Source organism: Rhopilema esculentum, chromosome 15 (assembly GCF_057945365.1).
Source record: "Rhopilema esculentum isolate cy_ngs chromosome 15, ASM5794536v1, whole genome shotgun sequence".
Lineage (NCBI taxonomy): Eukaryota > Metazoa > Cnidaria > Scyphozoa > Rhizostomeae > Rhizostomatidae > Rhopilema > Rhopilema esculentum.
The window spans coordinates 9,323,251-9,344,950 of NC_142829.1; the positions used below are offsets into that span (position 1 = coordinate 9,323,251).

The 21,700-nt window shown below is 36.4% G+C and overlaps 1 protein-coding gene across 1 annotated transcript; it reads left to right on the forward strand.

Moving 5' to 3' along the window:
- Positions 1 to 9,627: 9,627 nt before the first annotated feature.
- On the forward strand, positions 9,628 to 21,492 carry LOC135685620 (uncharacterized). Its single transcript, XM_089112846.1, has 3 exons — positions 9,628 to 11,318; positions 16,393 to 16,424; positions 19,358 to 21,492. Exons 1-3 carry the CDS (start codon positions 9,747 to 9,749, stop codon positions 20,883 to 20,885), a joined length of 3,132 nt encoding a protein of 1,043 aa, XP_088968972.1. The 5' UTR covers positions 9,628 to 9,746; the 3' UTR covers positions 20,886 to 21,492.
- The last annotated feature ends 208 nt before the right edge of the window (positions 21,493 to 21,700 follow it).

Sequence of the window (21,700 nt, forward strand, 5' to 3'; positions counted from 1 at the left end):
AATGTACTTTGATAAGTTCATGGTAGTAGGTTGGTTTCTATGACATTAAATAAACATTTTGATATCAAAAGTGTTTGTCACCAAATGAATTCAGCTTTAGGACCATTCACTTGATACAGGCTGAAGCAAAGTGGCCATAAATATTTGTTGCCTAGCAAAGCAGTTGTTGGGAGTAGAACAACAGCTTATATTCGAAAAGTCATAGAGTCGTCAATTTAGTTTAAATCTGAAAATTTAACCAACTTTATGAAAGTTTAAGCTGTGAACCACAACACTTCGCTATATGTATACTCCTGCTGGCCAGAGAAGTCAAGCCACGGCAGAGATCATCTAGGTTTAGCTAAATCTAGTCAATCAAATTCTAGAACAGGCATTTAACTATGCCCTTTTTAATTCAATAGTCAGCTTTATCACTGCATCAAGTAATATTTTGTTTGAGAAAAGGGAAACAATATTTCTGTAGTTAATGCAAAGTTTCACAGAACCTTTGTATCCTTATGGAGATGCTACGACTTTCAAAACATCGTAGTATCCAATCTCTTCATTTACAATGTTGATTTTTACGTCCCAAATGAAGTCTCCTTCAATGATTTTAACACATTGGACTACGCTGTTTACATCATGTGTTAGTTAGAATAGTCGTGTTGACTACACAACAACTGGTAGGCGGCTCGTATAACAACAAACGAAGAGAAGCAACTGAATAATCGCATTTTCCTGAAACACAAAATAAAATCTGCAAATTACTATTTTTGTTTACATATTTCGTCCACCGTGATTTGTTGGTGAATGGCACAGTCGATCTTAAAAGGTTCTTAATGATGTATTTGCCTTGGATAATCCACACTTTGCCTTCATTTTCCGTCACTGCAATACATTATCAGAAGTTTCCCAGCAAAAACAATCAAACGATATTCAATGAACTGTCAATGCAAAGTCAAGGAAACGTTTCTGCGTTACCTTCAGCGTGTCTTTAACTCAGTTGTTTCTTAGTTTGCCTAAGAAAAACACGAATACATGTGTTTTTCTAAATGTTGACTAAAGAGTAATATGAGCAGTGCCACTACTTATCTAAGACCTTTCATGATGATGTGTATGCTTTATACAGTTTTTTACAATATTCATTTCCGCAAGCTCTTGGCAGTAATCAATCAATGTACTTTGGTGTGCTCTCGTGCAAGCAGTTCGCCTTATTAACCAAAACGAATGTTCTTTACTGCCTAAATATACCACAACCCAGAAACATAATGTAAAACAGCGAAGACATAACACAAAATGTTGAACTATTTCAAATTTCATCTATTCCACATAATTTTAGAACTTTGCTGTGCGAATCATTTATTTTCACATTGCCAGAGTGACAATATGATGACGTCTTATGATATAATATTTATTCTTTCACTTATGTCTATACAACACAAAGAACGCGCTGAAATGCTTTGTTACAAAGTGTCTAATACGTCATCACTTGGCCACTTTATCCAATGCATTGCGTTCCAGCATTCAAGGAAATCTTTGAAATGTCAAATATCACCAAAAATTTGTCAAAATTTTTGCATAAGTGAAGACGTATATCGCTTCATTCAGATACAAATGCTCATCAGACCATAGTTGGTTCACACTATATCAACTATGATCTGACTTTCTTTGTTAAAAGAAAATTACCCTTCCGACTTTCTCTCGGCCAGACTCAAAACACTCAATTACTTATTTCCTCAATGTCTTTGCGACATGCAATAAACTGTATCATCATAAGCAATTTGCATATCTGGGAACTTTGTATAGGAAAACAGACAGTCAATAATGAAGATATTGAACAATTGGGACCCAAGAAATGAGCCTTGAGAAAAACCAGTTACTGTGAATTTCCAGCAATTGAAGTTACTACTTACTTTCCCCCAACTATTTAAAAGGTAGTTATGAAGGAGATCTAATACTTTACTACTGATGCGATAATCTCCTTTTTTTGCTAAAAGGGATTCATGACTAAGACAGTCTTAAGCCTTCAAATGATCTACTACTATCACCCTTACATTGCCCTTCTGCTCTATTGCTCTGCAGCAACAGCAAAAAGCTCGTATTAGGTAATAAAACCCTCCCCACATCTACATATTGTTATATGCTGGAAAGCAAAAGCCGGAATGAGGTACCAAAAATATCTGATTTCATCTTACTTGGATGGTTTTTCTATGCTTGTTCTCAACAAAATTAAGGATAAGTTTGCAACGGTTGTCTTTAAAATGTTTTTGAATCAGATTGCAAATCTTAACAAGGCAGGAAAGCACATGCCAGGTTTTGTTAATGTTAATCAATCAGTGTCTTAGATAGAACTGTTGAAGTCTGCCAGCTCTGGGATATGCCATCTTCCACTCCTCCGTTTTGCTTTTCAATGGCTACAGGAGATCCTCACAACAAATACCCTAATCAGTTAAGACCCTGCAGACAGTCTTTCTTTGATGTAACAACTTCTTTTATCTAGGACCTTTTCAGCTTGAGAAATATATCAAGATCTAAATATAACAAGTACCTTCATGAAATTTGAAACAAACCTATGGTCAATCTTATACGCCATGAGCCAAAAAATTCCACTAATAATTTTTATTTTATTTTCTTGTTAACCTTTCTCTAGCTGTATTCTATCTACAAGAGACTTTTTTCAAAGCCATTCTTAAATTTTATACCACAAAAAAGATTGCTTAGACTTGCAGATATGTACCATGTTGCCTGTAAAATACAATGCTAACATCGACATTTTTATGTTATCTTATTTGCTTTGAGATGATAAATATTAAATAGCATAATACATTTGGGGTAGTTTCAAATAATAATATGAATAAAATAACTTCATTTTGCATGTTTACCAAGAACCATTTGTAATTTTAGTCTGCTTGTTGGCAGTTTTGAGCTACAAACCAACCCCCTTTGAAAGCTCTTTTCTGCTTGCCTATAATAAGTTATGTTATGTGCCTCAGTTCATGTATCGATGTCTCATGAGCTGTCCTCATTTTTATTGAGAATTTATAGCATTAAATTTCTACATGAACCAACAACAATCCTACCCTCAAAAGAATTACGTTCTTGTTTACAAGGATTTTCAGCATTAAGCTACAAACTAGTCAATATTACACGGGAAGTTGATTTGAGCCATTTGTGGAAAAGGCCTTCACAGTCTATAAATCTATCATATATTAAAGTGTGGGGATGGAAAGAGAAGGCTAATGTTTTCTGTTAATTTGGATGGTAGCTGCATTCAAATTGAATGGCTATTGAAGATGCATCTGCAAAATTTGGATGCCTTTACCTCTCACTTAATGCAGTTGTGATAGTCAGAATACGGAAAAATCACCAAAGACTTGTTGGATGCATTAAAGAAATAATGCACTGTACCTTGCTTCCTTCATAGTTCCAGATCTGTACACTCTTCTCGAAGAAACTTGGGAATTCAACTTAGAACCGCCTTGCTCTATACTGCCGCTCCACAGATCAAAGGGTAGTTATCGAGTTTTAATTTAGTGCCTTTGGTAGGTGGGAATATGGATTCATTGAGGATTTTGAGGGCAAATTTATCTTTAAACATGATTGTTTCTATCACTTTATAACAGAAAAAATAAAATTTGTATGTATTTATCTGATAGGTTTCTTTGAACAAAAGCATCTGTATATGCCAGAATACTTTGTATATTTAACATATTCATATAAACAATTTGCAAAATATGAGCCTTAAAAGGAAGGATTGGGGGGGGGACAGGAACCCCAATCACCTGATACAGTATATATAAAAACATAAACACAGTTCAAAGTAAGTAAACGTACCATTATCTAAAGTTTTTACAGAAAAAACATTTTGAAAAAGGTGGTACAATACTTTTTTAGTTGGTGACGTTAGGGAAAGATCCATGAGCCTATAGCAAAGATACAGCAAGAGAAAAAAAGGAAAAGAAGAGAGAGAGGAAAGATTTTTCATTTATTACAATCCAGCAACGAAACTAATACACTGTACCTTAAAATGTAGCTGTTTACGATGTAGGAATGCTGAATTTATGTGTGTTTTTGCCTGAAGTAGGACTAGTGACTGCTCTCTCAGTTGAGTTGAGAAAGATATCGACAGAATACTTATGCACCAGAGAAATGGATAATATTTGATCGCTTGTTTGAAAGAAGAGTTAAGTCCAATAAAGGGCGTGGTAGAAATTGAGCTCTCCAGAGATCTAATAAAAAATATTTGCAACCCCAAAAAAGAAATTATGATTGAAGTCATCATTAGCAGCTTTTTCGCATAATTAATGTGATAAATTTCAAGCACAGAGCAATAATAACTTTCAAGACAACCTTTTCTGAAGCAACACAAATCTATGAAAGAATAAAGAGGGAAGATTAGCATTTGGTATTTGATGAGACAGATTAAATCATGCATCGAGAATTATAATTAGATGCATCGTCCAGAAAGGAAAGAGAGGTGGTTTCTGAGATACACATGTTGAAAGACAGACATTTGAAAATCTATAAAGTAAATATCAGCGAATATTTCACAAAATTTTTGGAACATTCAAACCTTATTAGAAACTTAAATATACTAAAATGCGTGCGGTTCAATATGATGAATTTAAATAACGATCAATGTAGGTAAATTGTACCAGGAAAATTTTTTTAAAATAATTAACGACGTTTCGAGCATAGCCCGTTATCAAGTGATTTGTTATTTATTAGAAACTTATTTGAATTGACGAGAGGTTTGAAAGTCAAAAGGATGCTTGGTTTTTGGGATGGAAAAACCCTTGTAGTTGCAATTTGCGCACATCTTTGACATTCTGGTCATAAACATATCCATATATAGAACTTCTGGCTCATCACTATGTCATCACAACTAGATGATGTTCTACTGGAAAGTAAAAAGGTGTTGCAAAAATCTCAGCTCGTAAAAGAATAGGCATAATGAATATAACTTGGCACATTTTCAGATAATGTTATGTTACAGGTGCAAAGGCCCACTGTATCTGTTCCTAAAACGTGGGATTTTTCCGAAAGTCCACAACAGGTAAGTTCTTAAAAAAAGGCATACTTTAAAAGCTAAAGAGGGGCACAGTCACCAAATGCATTCTCTCTTCTGACATCTTTATATACTGAATTGAAATTTTGTTCAGAACATGATCACAAAACGATGTAAATTTATAATGTTGACTGAAGGAGCACCCAAACACGCTGCAATGGCCCTGGTAAGCGTAAAAGACATAACTTTTAATTCCTGTGCGTTTATTCTTTCAGAAAAAGTATCTGCACGACCTGTCTACATATTTAAACAAAATACTAATTAATGTTCTCATTGCTGTGCAAACAGATGCAGCTGTGTCAAGTCACAAACACCATGCACAGTTTTCTTCGGTTGTACAAATGATGCAAATGTTTATTGCAAAAATGAATGGAACACTTTCACCAATGGAATGGATAGTGATAACGAGGTCAACAACGGCGAAGAATTGTAAGGGGAAAGAAATGGAGTGGATTTCTAGTTGCATGTTTCTACAGCTCATATTCCGTCGAATGATTTGTAGTTTAATTTGATAATATTTAGTTTTGATTTTTAACCTACACATGCTTAGAATTGCTTTTGAAAACCATTTCGTCAATATTGTGGCTTATCTTATTCATTTACTTTTGCTAGGCATGAAATGGTACACACAAATTATGTAAGATGTGAGTACATTCATATATATAGTTAATCTTTCAAAAATTGATCATTTTTGGCAGTGGCTTCAAGTGAAATTTGCCTGAAATTTAAAGCCTTTCTGTAAACTCGTAGCTAGCAAATTATTTCTGTATAAGAAAATAAATTTTCATTTTTGTCGAGCATGATCTTCGTATTTTAGATTCTCATTCTACAAGATTCTTTCAGCTCAAATTTCTGTTGATTGGCAGGTAGTATTTGAATGTTCTTCCTTTGTAAATCCTGGAGATTTTATTTAATCTGTTTAGCTATTCCAAGTTTGTTGTTCGAGAGACCTGAGACTGTTTGAACCGAAAGTTGGGTACGTAATTCTTCAAGTCATGAGGATGATATAAGAGCTGATAAGTGTTTCTTATTTCGAAAACACTTTGCTAGAATTCAGGATTCAATCTTTTAAACAGTTTTCAGCATTTCAGTACAGAGATACCTTACGTCCGCCCCACACAGTGAGGAAATTGCTGAGCAAAATGTCATTGGGCCTTCTTGCTCAGCTAAATTCTCGCCGACCGCGGATCATTTTCGCGGATCAAGTAGTCATAAATAGCAATGGGGCAATCGCAATTCTTAGTGCAGGTCTGCATCATTTCCACTCGAGATACGATGCTAACATAGGATAAGAAGTGAGTGAGAATCATGCCATTGTGGGAATATAATTTCATTGTTTCCTCATCAACTGACTTACAAGTGGGGAGGGAGGATTTGGGTGTAGCAAAGGACATTTACTAGCAACCTGTGATCAATGTATGAATTTTCCAGATTGAGCCTGCTGTATACTTAAGTATCGTTGTTGTTTCTCTATCGCAAAACTGCAAAGCGACGATAATAAGGAACCTCTCAGTCCTGGTACATTGATTGGCTAAGCATCCAGTTTTATTGTTTTGTTTAACAGACAGGTGTATCGGAGGAGCAGCCAGGATGAGAAAGTGAGCAAGATTTTTCACAAGTGGCAGGAATTATCAAACATGTTAGATATTTTCCTCAGAAACACAAATGAGTAATTCCTTCACAAAAGTGATTTGTAACAGAACAATTCACTGGCACGTTGCCGACTGGCATGCACTGTAAATTTGCAATTATGGTCATTGTGAAGAAAACATAGGGCTCTTTCCTTCATTTTATCGATTTTATCCATAGATCTGCCTGAAAAGAAATACAATATAATTCAAGGCACTCGATTAAAACTAGTTGTATTAACTGCGTTTTCACTGGATTCCTGCAGTGTCGTGAGCAGACCAGATATTTAAGTAATCCAGCTTGAAATAAATCATGTATCACATCACAGTCTGCGATAAAGACTTTTTTAATCATTTGCAAGTTCTTTCAATATCAGCAGAAGAAGAATACTGCAAATTATTGAGTTTTATGCTGAGGTATCATTATGTCGTGGAAATTTCCCCTTTTTCCGTGGAGCCTGTGGTGTTTCTTGGAATGCTGGCATTTTTCCTGAATATGGTTGCAATGCCACAGATGATATTAGATAATGTGTGCTTGAAGAAACACAACGAGACAAAATGTGCAGCAATGTATACGGGTTCGTTTAAGAAAGAATACGACACAGTCCAAGAAATTTCAACTCTATGGATCGATGCTTTGTTGGTGGAAATGGCATTAGTTACAGCAATGTTTTTGCCATTTATGGCAGCACTATCAGATGAATTTGGAAGACGCAAAATGATGAGTTTGTCTCCATTTAGTCAATTGTTTCAAAGCATTGTGATCGCTCTCATATTGAGTACGGGGTTGGCTTTCCCCACCTGGCTCATGGTTCTGGTTGCTTTGCTCCCGTGCTTGGTAGGCGATTTCGGTGGCCTCTTTGTATTTACATATTCGTACATTGCAGATATTACGTCCGTCTTCGTTTTAAGTTCTTCGTAGTTCTCCTTTCATTGTTAATCCTGCTGCCATAGGCGCAGGCTTAGGGGGAGGGAATTCAGGGCCCTAACTATGAACTGTGCTATTAATCTATAAGTCTGATTTTTTTGGCAAGTACTTTAGTGTTATGTTATTTAATATCTTAAGTTACCGTAAAATTGAGGTCAACTCAAGCAGATTTAGGCCAATCAGCAGAGAAAAGCCGGTATCATCAGAGAAAGGTAATCTGCGATCAGCGCTAATGGCTATGGATAGGTATGTGGTAAAATATGTAATATTCAGCAAGAGAAGAGAGTCAACATGGGAATGTAGGAGTTTCAGAAGGAGACATAAATAAAGTAGATAGCAATAGGAAAGGGCAATATATGCAAAATGTGCCAAATTTGCTTAGAATTGGGCCAGATGTGAAAAATTTGTATCCAGCACTTCATTCCAATTCCATAAGATTAAACCCAAACCAGTTAACGATACGGTAAATTACAAGCCACAAAATTAATCCTTACAGGGAAAACAAAGCTCCGATCTAATATTCTTTGACGATAAAAGCGACAACAAATTTGTATTGTGACAAATAAAAAAAGTCAACGTTGCCACCTCGAGTCACTATTGATGGCAACGTTGAATCCGAGGTTTAACGTCAATAATAGTTGTTCTTTCAAGATCCGTAGCAGCATTGATGCCCTCTTTTTAAGATCTTTACTAAGTTTTGAAAAATCTGGTTTAAGAAATAGTTAAAAACCCACTGTGTTTTTGCAGAATTTTGACAGATAACTTATGAATGAATTTAGCTACAAAATTACAAAAGTTACAGAAAATTTACAAAATTCTTATCCACGAAGACAAAAAAGCTGAACACACAGCTTTAGACCGGAACTTTTTTTTCTAAATGACAAGAAGTTGTGGCACAGCGAGTTTTTGTCTTACCTGAAACCGTGAAATTTCTGCTGACGTTGATGAAAACCCTAAAATCTACGATATTTTCCAAATTCTATGGCAATTTTCAGAAAAAGAATTTCCTTCATAAAGTGTTCGTTTTTTAAATCCCCTCCGTTTACTTACTTTTCGACTTTCCAATGACTCACAGCGTTTATTTTAACTCCTCCTCTTCAGTGGTTTAACGCAGTTTAGGGAACTTTAATTCGATATCTAAAGGCCCCAGATCCAAGGGGCCCCACCATAAGATGTCTTAATATATGATCATAAGAAGTTCACCTTATTACAATAAACTCTAAAATTTATTCACCTGAGGCATATCATTTTGTTCCCCAAGTTAACGAGGAAAATTAGCATTCTTTCATCTTGCCATTCTGGTACAAATGCTAAATACCATTGGATTCGTCCTTCCTGCAGTTCGCGGATTGGTGGCAGCATTTGGGGACTGGGGCACAGGCTAAGATTGGCCCCCGTTTCAGTTTTATTGTAAGGGTGCCTTTGTTACTCTATGGCCCCTCCTCCATTTAATGTTCACACATAAAAGCATTGTAAGTATGTTAGTTGCGTCTCAAGTCAGACAATGAGTACATGATGAAAACGTCGTGTTTCTAACAAGCTTTTATATTTTGGTTTCTTAATAATTTGCTTATTATATTCTCATTACTTACAGAACAGTTTTGTTACTTTGTATTGAATAAAAAGACATGGTATTAGTAATAATACTGAATTCAAGATGCTGCACTGACTGATATTCGCCCGTATTCCTAGCCAGAATTTCGTTGTGCCATTTTGGAGAAGCTATGATTTTATTACATAATTCAAAAACTGACTATCTTTTCAAACTAAGATAGGGACCTTTTGTCCTCTGCGGCATCTGAGAAATCTTTTCTTAAGGGAAGAAAAAAAGGAGTAATAGAGCTAAAGAAATGCGTAAATCGAAAGACGTATTCATAACAAGTCTCGTCAAACAGTACCTATTCATAACAGTACCATTTGTTTTGCGACCCACCGGGTAGATTAGGAGTAGTCACGCTTATCGATCGGACAGTACTTAATAAGTGTGGTGAGAATATTCTAAGACAGAATAGAGATCTCTGGCTTCTATGAAGGTTGTACCAACTGCTTCAAAATGTTGGCGATAATTTCTTCAGTAACTGTTGAACCACTGATGTTTTTGAGCATGCAGGCATTTTTCTTGCATGTTGTTACCTTCCCTTAGATGGTTCTGGAAAACGTGTGTTTGATGAAACACAACCAAACTAAATGTCAAGCCATGTACACGGGCTCTTCGAAAGATGAATACAACAAAGTTCAAGAAGAAGCAACTCTTTGGTTCGGTGCTATAGCAATGGCTATGTCATTTGTGACAGTTATTTCCTTACCTTTTGTGGCACAGCTTTCGGATGAATTTGGAAGACACAAAATCATGAGTTTGACCCCTCTGAGTCAGTTCGCTCAAAGTGCTATAATCGTTTGCATATTGAGTACAGGGCTGAATTTCTATACCTGGCTGATGGTTCTGGTAGCGTTGTTACCTGCATTTATAGGCGAAATAAGTGGTCTCTATTTGTTTACATCTTCATACATTGCAGATATTACGACAGAGAAGACAAGAACTTTGAGACTAAATCTTCTGGAATCTGCTTCGATATTATCTGGTTTCGTAGCAGCGATGTCGAGTGGACACATTTTAGATCACTTTGGATATAAAGGTATCTATATTGCCACTTCAGGATTGGCAATCATTGCTATTTTATATTTGGTTGTTTTTGTGAAACCGATTGATAGGTCAATGTTAGAATTGACGGAAAAGGCAGACCCATATGCACATATAAGGGAGGGACAGGACGAGAAAAATGATCCAAAAACTGCACCCGAAGACTTTGATGGTATCAAACAGAGGAATGAAGCCCAAGAGGTTAACGAAAGGGAGGCATTGATAGAAAAAAGTGATGTAAACGAAAACATTATTGATGCAAACAAAAGTTCTACTAATGAGACAAACATTGCGACTATCGAAGAAAGTGGGAAGGACAGTGCCTTACTAGTGAATGAACCAAGTGACAGAAATTCAGAAGAAGAACAAAACGAAAGAAGAAAGTCTGCATCAAGTAGGCTTTGTGTTTTACTGAGGAAATCAAATCCTTTGAGCAACTTCAAAAGATTTTACAAGGTTCTTAAATCTCATGGCCAGTTGAGATATGGACTGGCACTATTCTTTGTTTTGGTACTTACGACAGTGACATATTCAGCTGAAATGGTTGTCACTGTTCTTTTCTTGAGAAACGGCCCCTTCTACATGGATCCAGTTCAGATAGGATATTTTCTTGCTTTTAAAAGTGCAGGAATCTCTGTCATTGGTCTTGTGATTGTAAACCTCTTGTTTACACGTGTGCTTAAACTCAATGACAACACAATTTTATTGCTGACCGTGTCAACATACGCGATTTATTGTGTTCTACTTGGATTAGCAAGTTCAACTTTGATGCTGTATTTAATTCAAATCCTTCTTGCGGTATCTACACTGACGGTACCAACAATTCGAGCCATTATCTCTAAACTAACCACTCCTTCTGAAGTGAGCCTGCTTTTTTCAGTATCACTTATTGTTGAGACATTTTCAGTTTTGATTGGCTCGATGATTGGCCCACTAGTTTACTTTTCCGTTGTCTCTTCGCACCCTGGTTCAGTGTTTTTTGTCATCGGAGGTTTCATGATTGTCAGTACATGTCTTGCATTGGGAATGTTCTTAGCAAAATGCTTGAAAAGAGAAGAAAGCTCTGAAGTTGTGGTGGCCAATGATGAAACATAACTCTTTAGAAACTGTTTAGCGCCTAAAAAATTATTTCTTAATGTTTAAAAGCGTTTCTTACCTGATGTTGTAGTTTTCACACATTAATAAGACACACATTAAAAACAGCAGTTTAAACTCGTTGAAGTGTATATCCTGTATAAATATTCGTCTTATTATATATTATTATAATGGTTAAATCTGATAAGTAAAGTTTTAAAGTTTTTCAATAGGAATGAAAACATCAAATAAACAGCAAAAAAGACAGTTCCTAATCTATATACATCTTGCAACATGCAGCAGGGTTGAAGGAGTATATAACAGATTGGATGGTCTACAATACTTGGGAGGCTTAATTTGTGTGAAGTCAGGAGCAAGACAATTTAATTTATGGCTTTTTTTACATTATTGGGATTATAAGGGGGCTAACCCCCCCCCAAATGATATAGTTTCCGCCATTGAGAGTTTAACTATGCAAATGCAGCTTTTCTTGGTACCTTGGTAAGGGTGAAACTGAATTACCTTTACTATATTCATTATTTTGTAGTGTACCCAGATAAGTGCTACGTCTATTTCCAATAATTCAATGCTGACATTCCTCAATTTTCACTCCTTTAAAATTCATCTATCAACCCCAAACAAACAGGTCACTAATGGCTAATAAGTATGCCAAAAATAAGCTACAATTCTACGAGATGCCGCAGCAATGTTGCAGTTCTAGGCAAGACATAAATGCTTTATGCTACAGCTACTTTTTACCTTGATGTCAAACTCGATGCTGATTAAAGCTATGTGTTCTGCAATTTGTCTTTGTGAATAACAACTTTATGGCTTTTTTCATTTAATATGTCTCTGCTGTATATCAAATCTAGTTTTTGACTGTAATGATATCCTTAGTTATTTTTCAAAACTTTGCAAAAACTCAGTGAGTCTTCAACTTTTTCTTGCTACCAGATTTTTCAAAATTTACTAAAAGATTTAAGGAATAAGGGAGCTATGATGCTTTGGATCTTTAAAGAACAGTAATTGTTGACATTAGACCTGGGCTGCAACTTTGCCTTCCATAGTGACACAAGATAGCAACGTTGACTTATTTGAGAGGTTACTTTACAAATTAGTTGTCGCTTTAATCGCTAGTGAATAGTAGATTAGAGCTTTGTTTTCTCTGTAAGGATTAATGCTATGAGTTGAATTTTCGTATCTTTAACTGGTTTGGGTTTAATCTTATGGAATTGGAATGACAAGTACTGGATGCAATTATTTCTATTTGTGCTTCAAGTTTATGCACTGGTAGCTAGTAGGGTAGCGCTAGTAGTAGAAAGGGGGCTAAGTCACAGAATAGAGAGTGGCTACGTGCTCACAAAGAAGAGACATCTTAAACATTAGAAAGACCTAACCGCAAACAAATTCAATAAAAAATGCAAAATGAATGACCCACAAATTTTCATGCTAAATAAGTAAATAGGTTTCGATTTGGTTAAGTTAGGTCGAAGGGAATAGTCGTTATCGTAGAAGTTGTATTGGTCCTCCCACCTCTCCTCGTGAGGTTTTCTCCTAGATACAACCTTGGTGCATGTCATGTTCAAATAGTACGAGATTGCTTAAAATGTATAATATTCACTTTAACGTTTAAGACAACCAAAGAGGCTTTTAGTGGCTGATGAGTTATTGAATTCGAAAACTGTTATTGAGGTTGCATTCGCTCTATCATTGATAGGCTGCTCCAAAGTTCGCTCCTTGAAATGAGAAAAAATGAGCAAAGACTTGCAACAAAATACGTTGGATTGATGCTTATCGACATAATAAGTTTTCAGTACTGTACTCTCTTGACTAAGATTTCCTGGAAAAACAGTAAAATACTAACTTTTTTATATTAATCGTGCCTCGCATACATCATATCTCAAAAAGACACTAATTTCTTATACGAGCTAATATCTCTCATCCATTTTGACTGCACAAATGTACCTAGACATTTCTTCCAAAATCATTCTTTGTAAGATGCATCGTGGCAACATTGAGATGAATCTCTCAGCTGTCAATATGCCTGGAGAGAAGTTGTGCGGGGGGGTTGTGATGACTGATGACTAAACTGCACATATTGAAAAACTTCTGAATCACTGCTGCAAGAATTGTAACCTGTAGCAGTGGTTATTTTCATTTACGTGCCTTGACAAAATATTTCAACTGGCCTACTGTAGCTGATAAAATAGAAGTTTAGCGCACAGCGACGCAAGAGGGCTAGCTGGTCTGACTGGGCTTGCCTCTCAGTGACTTGTTTTCTGTTTTCTGAGATATTCTGTTCACCGCTTCAATTTCTTTGTCCTTTTCATCTAATCGATATTCTGTATCGGAGGGTCGCGGCGCACTTTTGTTCTTTGAGCAGCGGTGCACTTTTGACTATGGTTATAAAATAAATAGATAAATAAATAGTGAATTTGGAATTGTGAGAACACATGAATACTAATTACAATTTTTGAAATAAATCTTTAGAACCTCCTAACATGCTAAAGGGCAAAGCATCATTGAAGTGGCACAGGGAGTTATTGGGAAGGGAAAAGAATTATTTCTCTCCTTTCCATTCTCCTCCCGATTTCTTGGGCTCGGAGTACAGAATAACAGAATTCGGACGCAAATAGCATTTATTGAAATAGCTGCACTTGTACCTTGTTTGTGCTTTAATTGAAGGATAATAAAAAACGGTGGGAATTTAGATGCGAGTTGATTAAGATACAGAAAGAGGGAGACATAAAGTTAAATGTCTTTCGATGTTGTTTAGACTGTGGTATCATTCGTGTATTCCAAGCATTGACAACTTGATTCACAAAGTGATACTTTACTTGGCTATCTTGATCACGTAGCTGATTTTACAGTTATTACGCTAGATTATTTAACAATCAATTGGTTTATGTTTACAAACATCTTCGAAAATTAAACATCATTGCAAAAACAAACAGTTGACTGACGTTTTGATTTGACTGAAGTCTATCCGTATGTAGTCAGGAAAATTACTGGTCCAGCCAGCCTAACTTTGATAACAGCGATAGACCAGCTGGGAATACTTTGTTGTCCAGACTACCTTATTTGCTTGAGCTTCCATTAGCAAGATAATAAGAAGATAATCACAAGGGATTGGCGTGCATATCCTATACTACATCCTTCAACATTGGTGAGTTATGACGTCACTTTTAGGCAGGGAAATAGCTGTAACCATCTAGCAAACTGCCTAATCACAAATTTTTCACTTGATCTGAATTCAGTATGAAAAGGAGGATCGAAAACCACCAGGGGCCATTTTAGGCGTGGCCCCTAAGTCACGTGACTGATGACGTCATCTTTTCCTGGTCTGAGAATAATCAAAACTCGAATTTTTTATGGTATCACTCGATAGGGAATCAAAAAACTGAGAAGAAAATTTTAAAAGAACTTTGCCATTTGACCTTTGCCGTCGAAGGGAAAATTTTTTTATAATCTTAATACTTCAAGTTTGCCGGAAATTGCATTCTTCGGAGCAAATTTTAATAATAAAATTTTATTCTCAAAATGAATATCCACTGGTGGAAAGCGATGGTATTGATCGACTTCTTCCTTGTTTTACCTTTTGCGACATAACTGCATAAATTTTCAAATCTTGGACAAACTTTTCAAATCTGGTGGAAGGCACAAAATTGACACTGTCCCGGTCTTCAATATCAAATAAAGATATAATTTATGACCAATATTGCAAATTACAATAACAAAATTTGGTCCTTGAATACTCAGATCTTAACTGACAAAATCCGAGCAGCAAAAACTCTATGGTAGAAATCGTTAAATCCTGAGAAATCATTTAGTTTCTAGCATTAAAATCTTTTTTCTAAAGTGAGTTGCCACGAAACAAAGGGAAAGTATTTTAATCCAAGTTATTTATGTTGCTAAAAGGTTCGTTTCACTCCTCCATTTTACCTCACCTCAAAAAAGGTGGCCCTTTCACCTCAAAAATGTTCTTTCATGAGAACTTATATGCTAGCTGTAAGCTACTTGCTACTTGTTGCTAGCTGTGGCTACTTGTTTCAGCTTTCAGTTCACTCACAGATCTTATATCTACAACAAATATTACTTGTGATGGTCGCTTTATCATGAAAATAAGAGATAAGATAAGACGATTAAAGGCATGATTTGTTAGCATCAAATTTAACAGCATTTTGCAATACCACAATCGTGGCAAATGACAAATTTATTTCAATGCCGTGTCATCAGATAGTCTGGGACAGATTTTTATAACCGCACCTGATTGCATTACATAAATGAATAGGTATTGAAAGTTATCTACCATACAAATACAAAAGAGTGTTCTTTGAGACAAGTTATATAAAAAGGCACTCCCTTAACATGATGCAATATCTGAAAATGCCACCATTTTCTGCAGCGATGCAATCCAGCCATGGCCGTAATGTATCAAAGCTACTATTAAAACTACCGTAAAAGCTCTATTAAGCCTCCTTTCTTTTAAGCCCCCCTTGTCAAGCAAAAACTTATAATAAGCCCCCCTTCTCTACAAAGCCCCCTCTCTATTAAGCCTTTGATTTCAAACAAAGAATACATGCGCATTTAGAGGGTCTCTTGACGGGTGCGATGATATTAAGATCGTGTGCATAAAATACAGCCTATGTAAAGACTTGCTTGTGCCCCTTAGAAGTCAGTAACAATTTGTTTAGAAGATGTCCCAGATATGAATTGATCCTGGTGACGCTGATGAAGATGAGGACATTAAAACTGATTAATTTTAAGAAACTTCCGAAGCTGCCAGCAAAGTTTTCTGAGAACATTTTTATAAAGAAAAATGGACAAGGGCATTTTTAAACATTTTTGACTTCAAATTTGTAACAAGCCCCCTTCTCTCAAAGGCCCTCTCTCTTTTAAGCCCCACGTCATGAACTTGAATAAATAAATAAACTCCGTTGGGGTATCCATCACTCTTATAAAAGAGTTTTCTACTTTTATCTAAGGATTTGTACAAGTTAGCGTAAAGGGTCCACTATTTGGGCATTCTTATGATTTTGGCAGAAAACTTTAAATTAGTTTTTCAACCCTTAAGGCCAACATTTTGAAAACAAGAAGGGCAAGAAGGTAAGATGTTTGGTTGGCCCAATTAGAATTGTGTTATTGCTACAGAAACAGAATAGTAAGCCCTGGGTATTGTTAGAACACAGGGTTCCCATTCATTGCAGGACATCACATGACAATTGCATCATTGCGCTGCAATTACATCAGCTTCTGTAAATTGTATTATTCTTAGGGTATATAAGGGGTGGCTTTATAGTTAGGTTCAGTCTTGCCGTAAGCTTTGTCGAACTCAGTGTACCTTGTCGCTAGCTTGAAGAATTGTGTTTGCCGTTACATTGTCGTCGTTAGCCGTTTAAGATTTCTTTAGTCGTTTGACGTGAACTGATGAATTAGAAGAAGTGTATAGAGAATTGGATAACAGTTTTTGCCGTATTTATCGTGTACGTTTCTGCGAACGACATACGAACTCACGTTTGTAAAACCCCCTTTTTAAGTGGTTTTACAGTATCCATCATTCTTTATTCAGTTCTAATACTTTTGCTAGCTTTTGATACTTTGAAATAATTTAGGTAAGATACACAAAAAAACACGAATTACAATCACCTGTTTGTAGAATGTTGACTTTTTCTACTTTTAAAAAAGCTGTTATTATAATAATAATAACAATAGTGATTATAATATCATTATTATTATAATAACAGCCAGTGGCGGAGCCACGGGGGGGAATAGGGGGGACTAGTCCCCCCACTTTTTAAGAAAGTTGGTTCTTGAGATTCTTGCAAACCTGATGAGAAAACTTCAGGGGGGGTATGTACGTTATCTATTCGTCACATGTAAATGACATTTCTTGGAAGACAACAGGTGTTTCCTCCGGAAGAAAATGTTTCAAACAAGGGAAAAGGCCGTGGTCCAAAAGGGCGCTGTCCCTGACACACCTTTTGTTCCCCCCACTTATCCCACGCTGGAGCCGCCACTGATAACAGCTAATATTTAAGTTATTATCTTTATCTACAGTTGGTTTGAGCTTTAGTTAATATACATAGATAATTATGGAAAACTAATTAATACCAGCCATTTATATACAAAAGATAATAAAAGTACGATATTAATCTACCTATTTGCATAATTCACAGCCACATTTGTCTCCATTCCAGGCGTGTACACTTTTGTAAGATTTGGATACGTTTTTCACATTCTTCATCGTATCAGTCGTAATGGGGATAGTGCGATGATCATTCCATCAAATTGCTTCTAAAAACGGGATACGAAATAGAATTTTTAAATAATATTTAACAGTAATGCTTAAAGAAGCGCAGTACATTTCCCATGACTTGTCAAGAACTTTCTCCGTTCGAGATCGACTGATGAAACATAGGCGGCGCGTGGTGGAGAGCTTCTTTAAAATCCCTAAGGCCTCCGCCAACCTCCCGCCGGCTCCTTCAAACGTACCGCTAGCATAATGTGTGAATTTTTCAAAAGATGGTTGTCTAGTCTAATTATTGTATCATCTCCAGCCCCCCCCCCCACTTTGAATTCTTGGCGCCGCCCCTGTGAAAGACTAAACGACCTCATGATTCTTACTTGCGAGAAAGACATTTTGGACAACGTAAATTTAGATAAGATAGTGGAGTAATGGGCAAGTCGTAGAAGAAGAAAAATTAACACCTTAACAATGGACCACGTATGCTTTGATGCACCAATTAAACTAACAGTCTTTATGCTCGATTTTCCAAATTTACGAAATCTAGAAACTTTATCATACAGCGGAATAATTATTTAAGAGACAATTTATAAGGTTTCGTTGGTAAAAAACTATTAAAGTTTAGGCCCTCATAAAAAATAGAATTGAACTTTGTCAGTCGGAAATTTTGAGCCCTTCACCCCCCACCCCCCCCCCCAAATATCTGCCAATTTACGTCCCTGATGGACTCTCATGATCAAATGAAATTCACTTGCTAAGCCCTCTTGTTAAATTCAGAGAGATTTAAGGCGGCTCAGCTCACCTTAGCAAGTGAATCCACATTTAGTTGGACGAATTATGTGTTGGCAACATTTTATTTCACTATAGATTTCTCATGAACGAGCAATTTCTTATCAGTCTGTTTGTGTCATCGTAAGGGTGGGGCCATTGGTCATTGATCATTGACCATCGTCTCAAACATTTTCATCGGACCACTTGCTTTCTATCTTTCGTTTCGAAAATATTTTAGCAAAAAAATATTTTAAAAATCTTGAAACCGTATTTACCAACACAATTTATGGCCTAGAAATTTGAAATTAATACGGCAAGCTAGCAAGGTATAACTAACCTTTCAAGACTATGCTAACTTTCGATAATCTTGGTTTGTCTTCGTCTAACTTGCAACTTCCCGTACTGAGCCCTTATGCGGAATCACCTTTTTGCCCTTTTACTGCTTGAGTGGTTTTGCCCCACCAGCTCAATGGGCAATTATACCCAGTTAGACATCTAGCGCTTCGGCGCTTCTATTATTATCCTTTCTCTATGGAATTTGCCCACAGTACAGCCTCCCTTCCTAACTTTCAAGGACGGCACCCCCTGTATCTCGCTGAACATTTTTTTTTTACTGAACAAAGTAATGAGATGCGGCTTGCAGTGATGGAGTCTTTGACGTGTGCCAATTTCCCGATTGAAGTTTTCAACTGAGATTGATTTTGATACATTTCAGAAATTCGCTTTATTGAAAACAATTGAATAAAACCAGAACGTTGAAATATGATACTCGGTTGTGAGTGAGTCTCAATATTCCGCAGTCATTTATCTGTGCCACACGATGAGGGTAGAGTGAGAACAAGCACCAAAATCAGCTATAATGCCGTTCAAGCGTATGCCAATTACTGTGGAGCCTTTGGTATTCTTATGCATGCAGGCACTTTCGCTCAATTTAGTTGCCTTCCCGCAGATTTTATTGGAACACTTGTGCTTAAAAAAACACAACGAAACGAAATGTGCAGCAATGTTAACGGGTTCGTTCAAGAAGAATCGATGACATCCTGCAAGAAGAATCGAGCCTGTGGTTTGGTGGATTTTTGGTTCTCGCTACATTTATAACTGTATTGACTTTGCCATTCGTTACAACACTATCAGAGGAGTTTGGACGAAAGAAACTCATGTTTTTTACCCCAGTGAGTCAAATTATTGAAAATATCTTGATTGTTGTTATTCTACAAAGTGGCCTTCGTTTCCCCACGTGGCTCCTGATGGTGGTTAGTGTATTTTCGTGCTTTTTTGGTGATGTAAGTGCCTTGTACGTATTTGCATGCTCCTATATATCAGATATAACAACAGAAGAAACAAGAACATTACGAATGAACTTTTTAGAAGCCGCCACCAATTTATCTGGATTCACAGCGAATCTCTCAAGTGGATTCATCATAGAAAGGATTGGATACCTTGGAGTTTTTATCTTGAATATAGGGTTAGGTATTTTGGCCATTTTGCACCTTGCTCTGTTCGTAAAACCAATAGCACCGCCTACAGAAACATGTGAAGGGCCGAATTCAGTTGTAAACGAGACTAGGAAGGAAAGCAAAGAGGCTAGAACTTCTAACGATCAGATGGAGGCTAGAAATGAGGAAATTAGTGATACACGTGATAGTGAAGAAGAGAGAATCACCATTGCTGACGGTATTAGAGCCGATGTTAAAGATGAAAAAAGAAAGAAAAGCAAGGAAGAACAGTTAAAAAAGGACGACATGAAGAGGGATCTTGTGCAGGAGGGCTCATCCTGCAACCATGTTATTACCTCCAGTGAACCTAAGCCAAGTTTACTAAAAAGGCTTTTGTCAGTAGCACAAAGATCAAATCCTATTACAACTGCCAAGAGAGTCTACAGTATATTAAAAGCCAGTGACAAGCGGAATTATGGCCTTATATTGTTCTTTCTTATAACATTCACAACAATTACAATCTCAGGAGAGTGGTCTGTGATTGTTCTTTACTTGAAAAATCATCCTTATTATTTTAGTCCTAAAAAAATAGGCTACTTTCTGTCATTTCAAAGTGCACTTATTTCCTTTCTTGGTATGGTCTGTTTTAACTTTCTTTTCACACGCCTCCTTAAACTGAACGATTTCACCATCTTGTTCATGACCACATCAATCTCAGCTGTATACTGTGTTTTGATTGGGTTTGCAAACTCGCCCTTGATGCTCTACCTTTCCCAACTAGCGCTCGCTTTAGGATCACTTGATACACCGACCATAAGAGCTATGATTTCAAAAATAACTCCCCCTTCGACAGTTGGCATTCTCTTTGCAGCCTTGCTTATTCTCGAAACATTTGCTATTCTGATTGGCTCAATGATAAGCCCGTTGGTGTACTATGCAGTGGTCTCGATCCATCCAGGTGCTGTCTTTTTCGTCAATGGCTTTTTTGTTTTTGTCAGTGCATGTGTCTCACTTGGCTTGTTCTTCTCAAACAATGTTAGAAAAAGGGGATCTTCTGAAATCGAGGTTGAAGTGCCTGATGTTGCAACTAAACTCATGGATGAAGCTGAAGTTTAAACAAATATCTTCATCTTTAATATTTCTTTGTTTTAAATATCTTGATTTTTAAGGTTGTAATCTTCCCTATTTCAATTCAAGGCGTAAGTCATCGTAAATCTACTGATTATAGGCACAATCGAATTTTCTTTGTTAATTTTTTTGCAATTCTGCTCAGCCTTCGTTGGCTATGGCTTTCGATCTATGCTTCATCACCTTAGAAAGACTGTTCCGTATGAATACTACTCCCAGCAGTTATTGCAAAGTCTCTCTGAAAATTCTAAGTTGAAATATTTTATAGAAGCTAGATTTCTTAGCAAAGGCTAGATACGCAATCCAGAAAATAAACCTTTAAAGCATGCTCATTATGCAGTGTTTGGAAGTGATCACGCTGCAATTTCAAATCCTGATTGTCTATACTTGATTGAATTTGTGATAACGGGATTCAATTTTTTCTTGCAGTAATCACACCCACACACTTTCAATTGCGTAAACCCTTCAGCTACTTATCAGTAGCTGATCGGCCCTTTCTTTTTAAAGTAGCAATAGGTTATCCTTACTTGAAAATTAAGTTTATGCTTCTCGCAGATGAACCCTAAAAAGTGGCTATCTAAAAACTTAGGCCTACAAAAAACATATTTTCCAGAATTAAGGCAATTTAAGTCTTATTTAAGCTAACTATTTCTACCATGGTAGCAGTAAATTTTTCAATGTAGTTTTTCAATATTTTCATTTCTCCAAAGGTTAAACTTACAAACACTGTGTCATATTAATAATACATTACTTTTCTCTGTTCATTTTTTATTGTTTTTACTTTAACAAATTTGTCATCTTCT

Bases quoted from the DNA above. Each gene is read 5' to 3' on its own strand.
- LOC135685620 (XM_089112846.1), top strand. From the start codon at position 9,747: ATGGTTCTGGAAAACGTGTGTTTGATGAAACACAACCAAACTAAATGT. The intron at 11,319-16,392 runs GTGGCCAATGAT...TCAACCCTTAAG, and splicing joins AAGAAAGCTCTGAAGTTGTG to GCCAACATTTTGAAAACAAG. The intron at 16,425-19,357 runs GTAAGATGTTTG...GGTTCGTTCAAG, and splicing joins AAAACAAGAAGGGCAAGAAG to AAGAATCGATGACATCCTGC.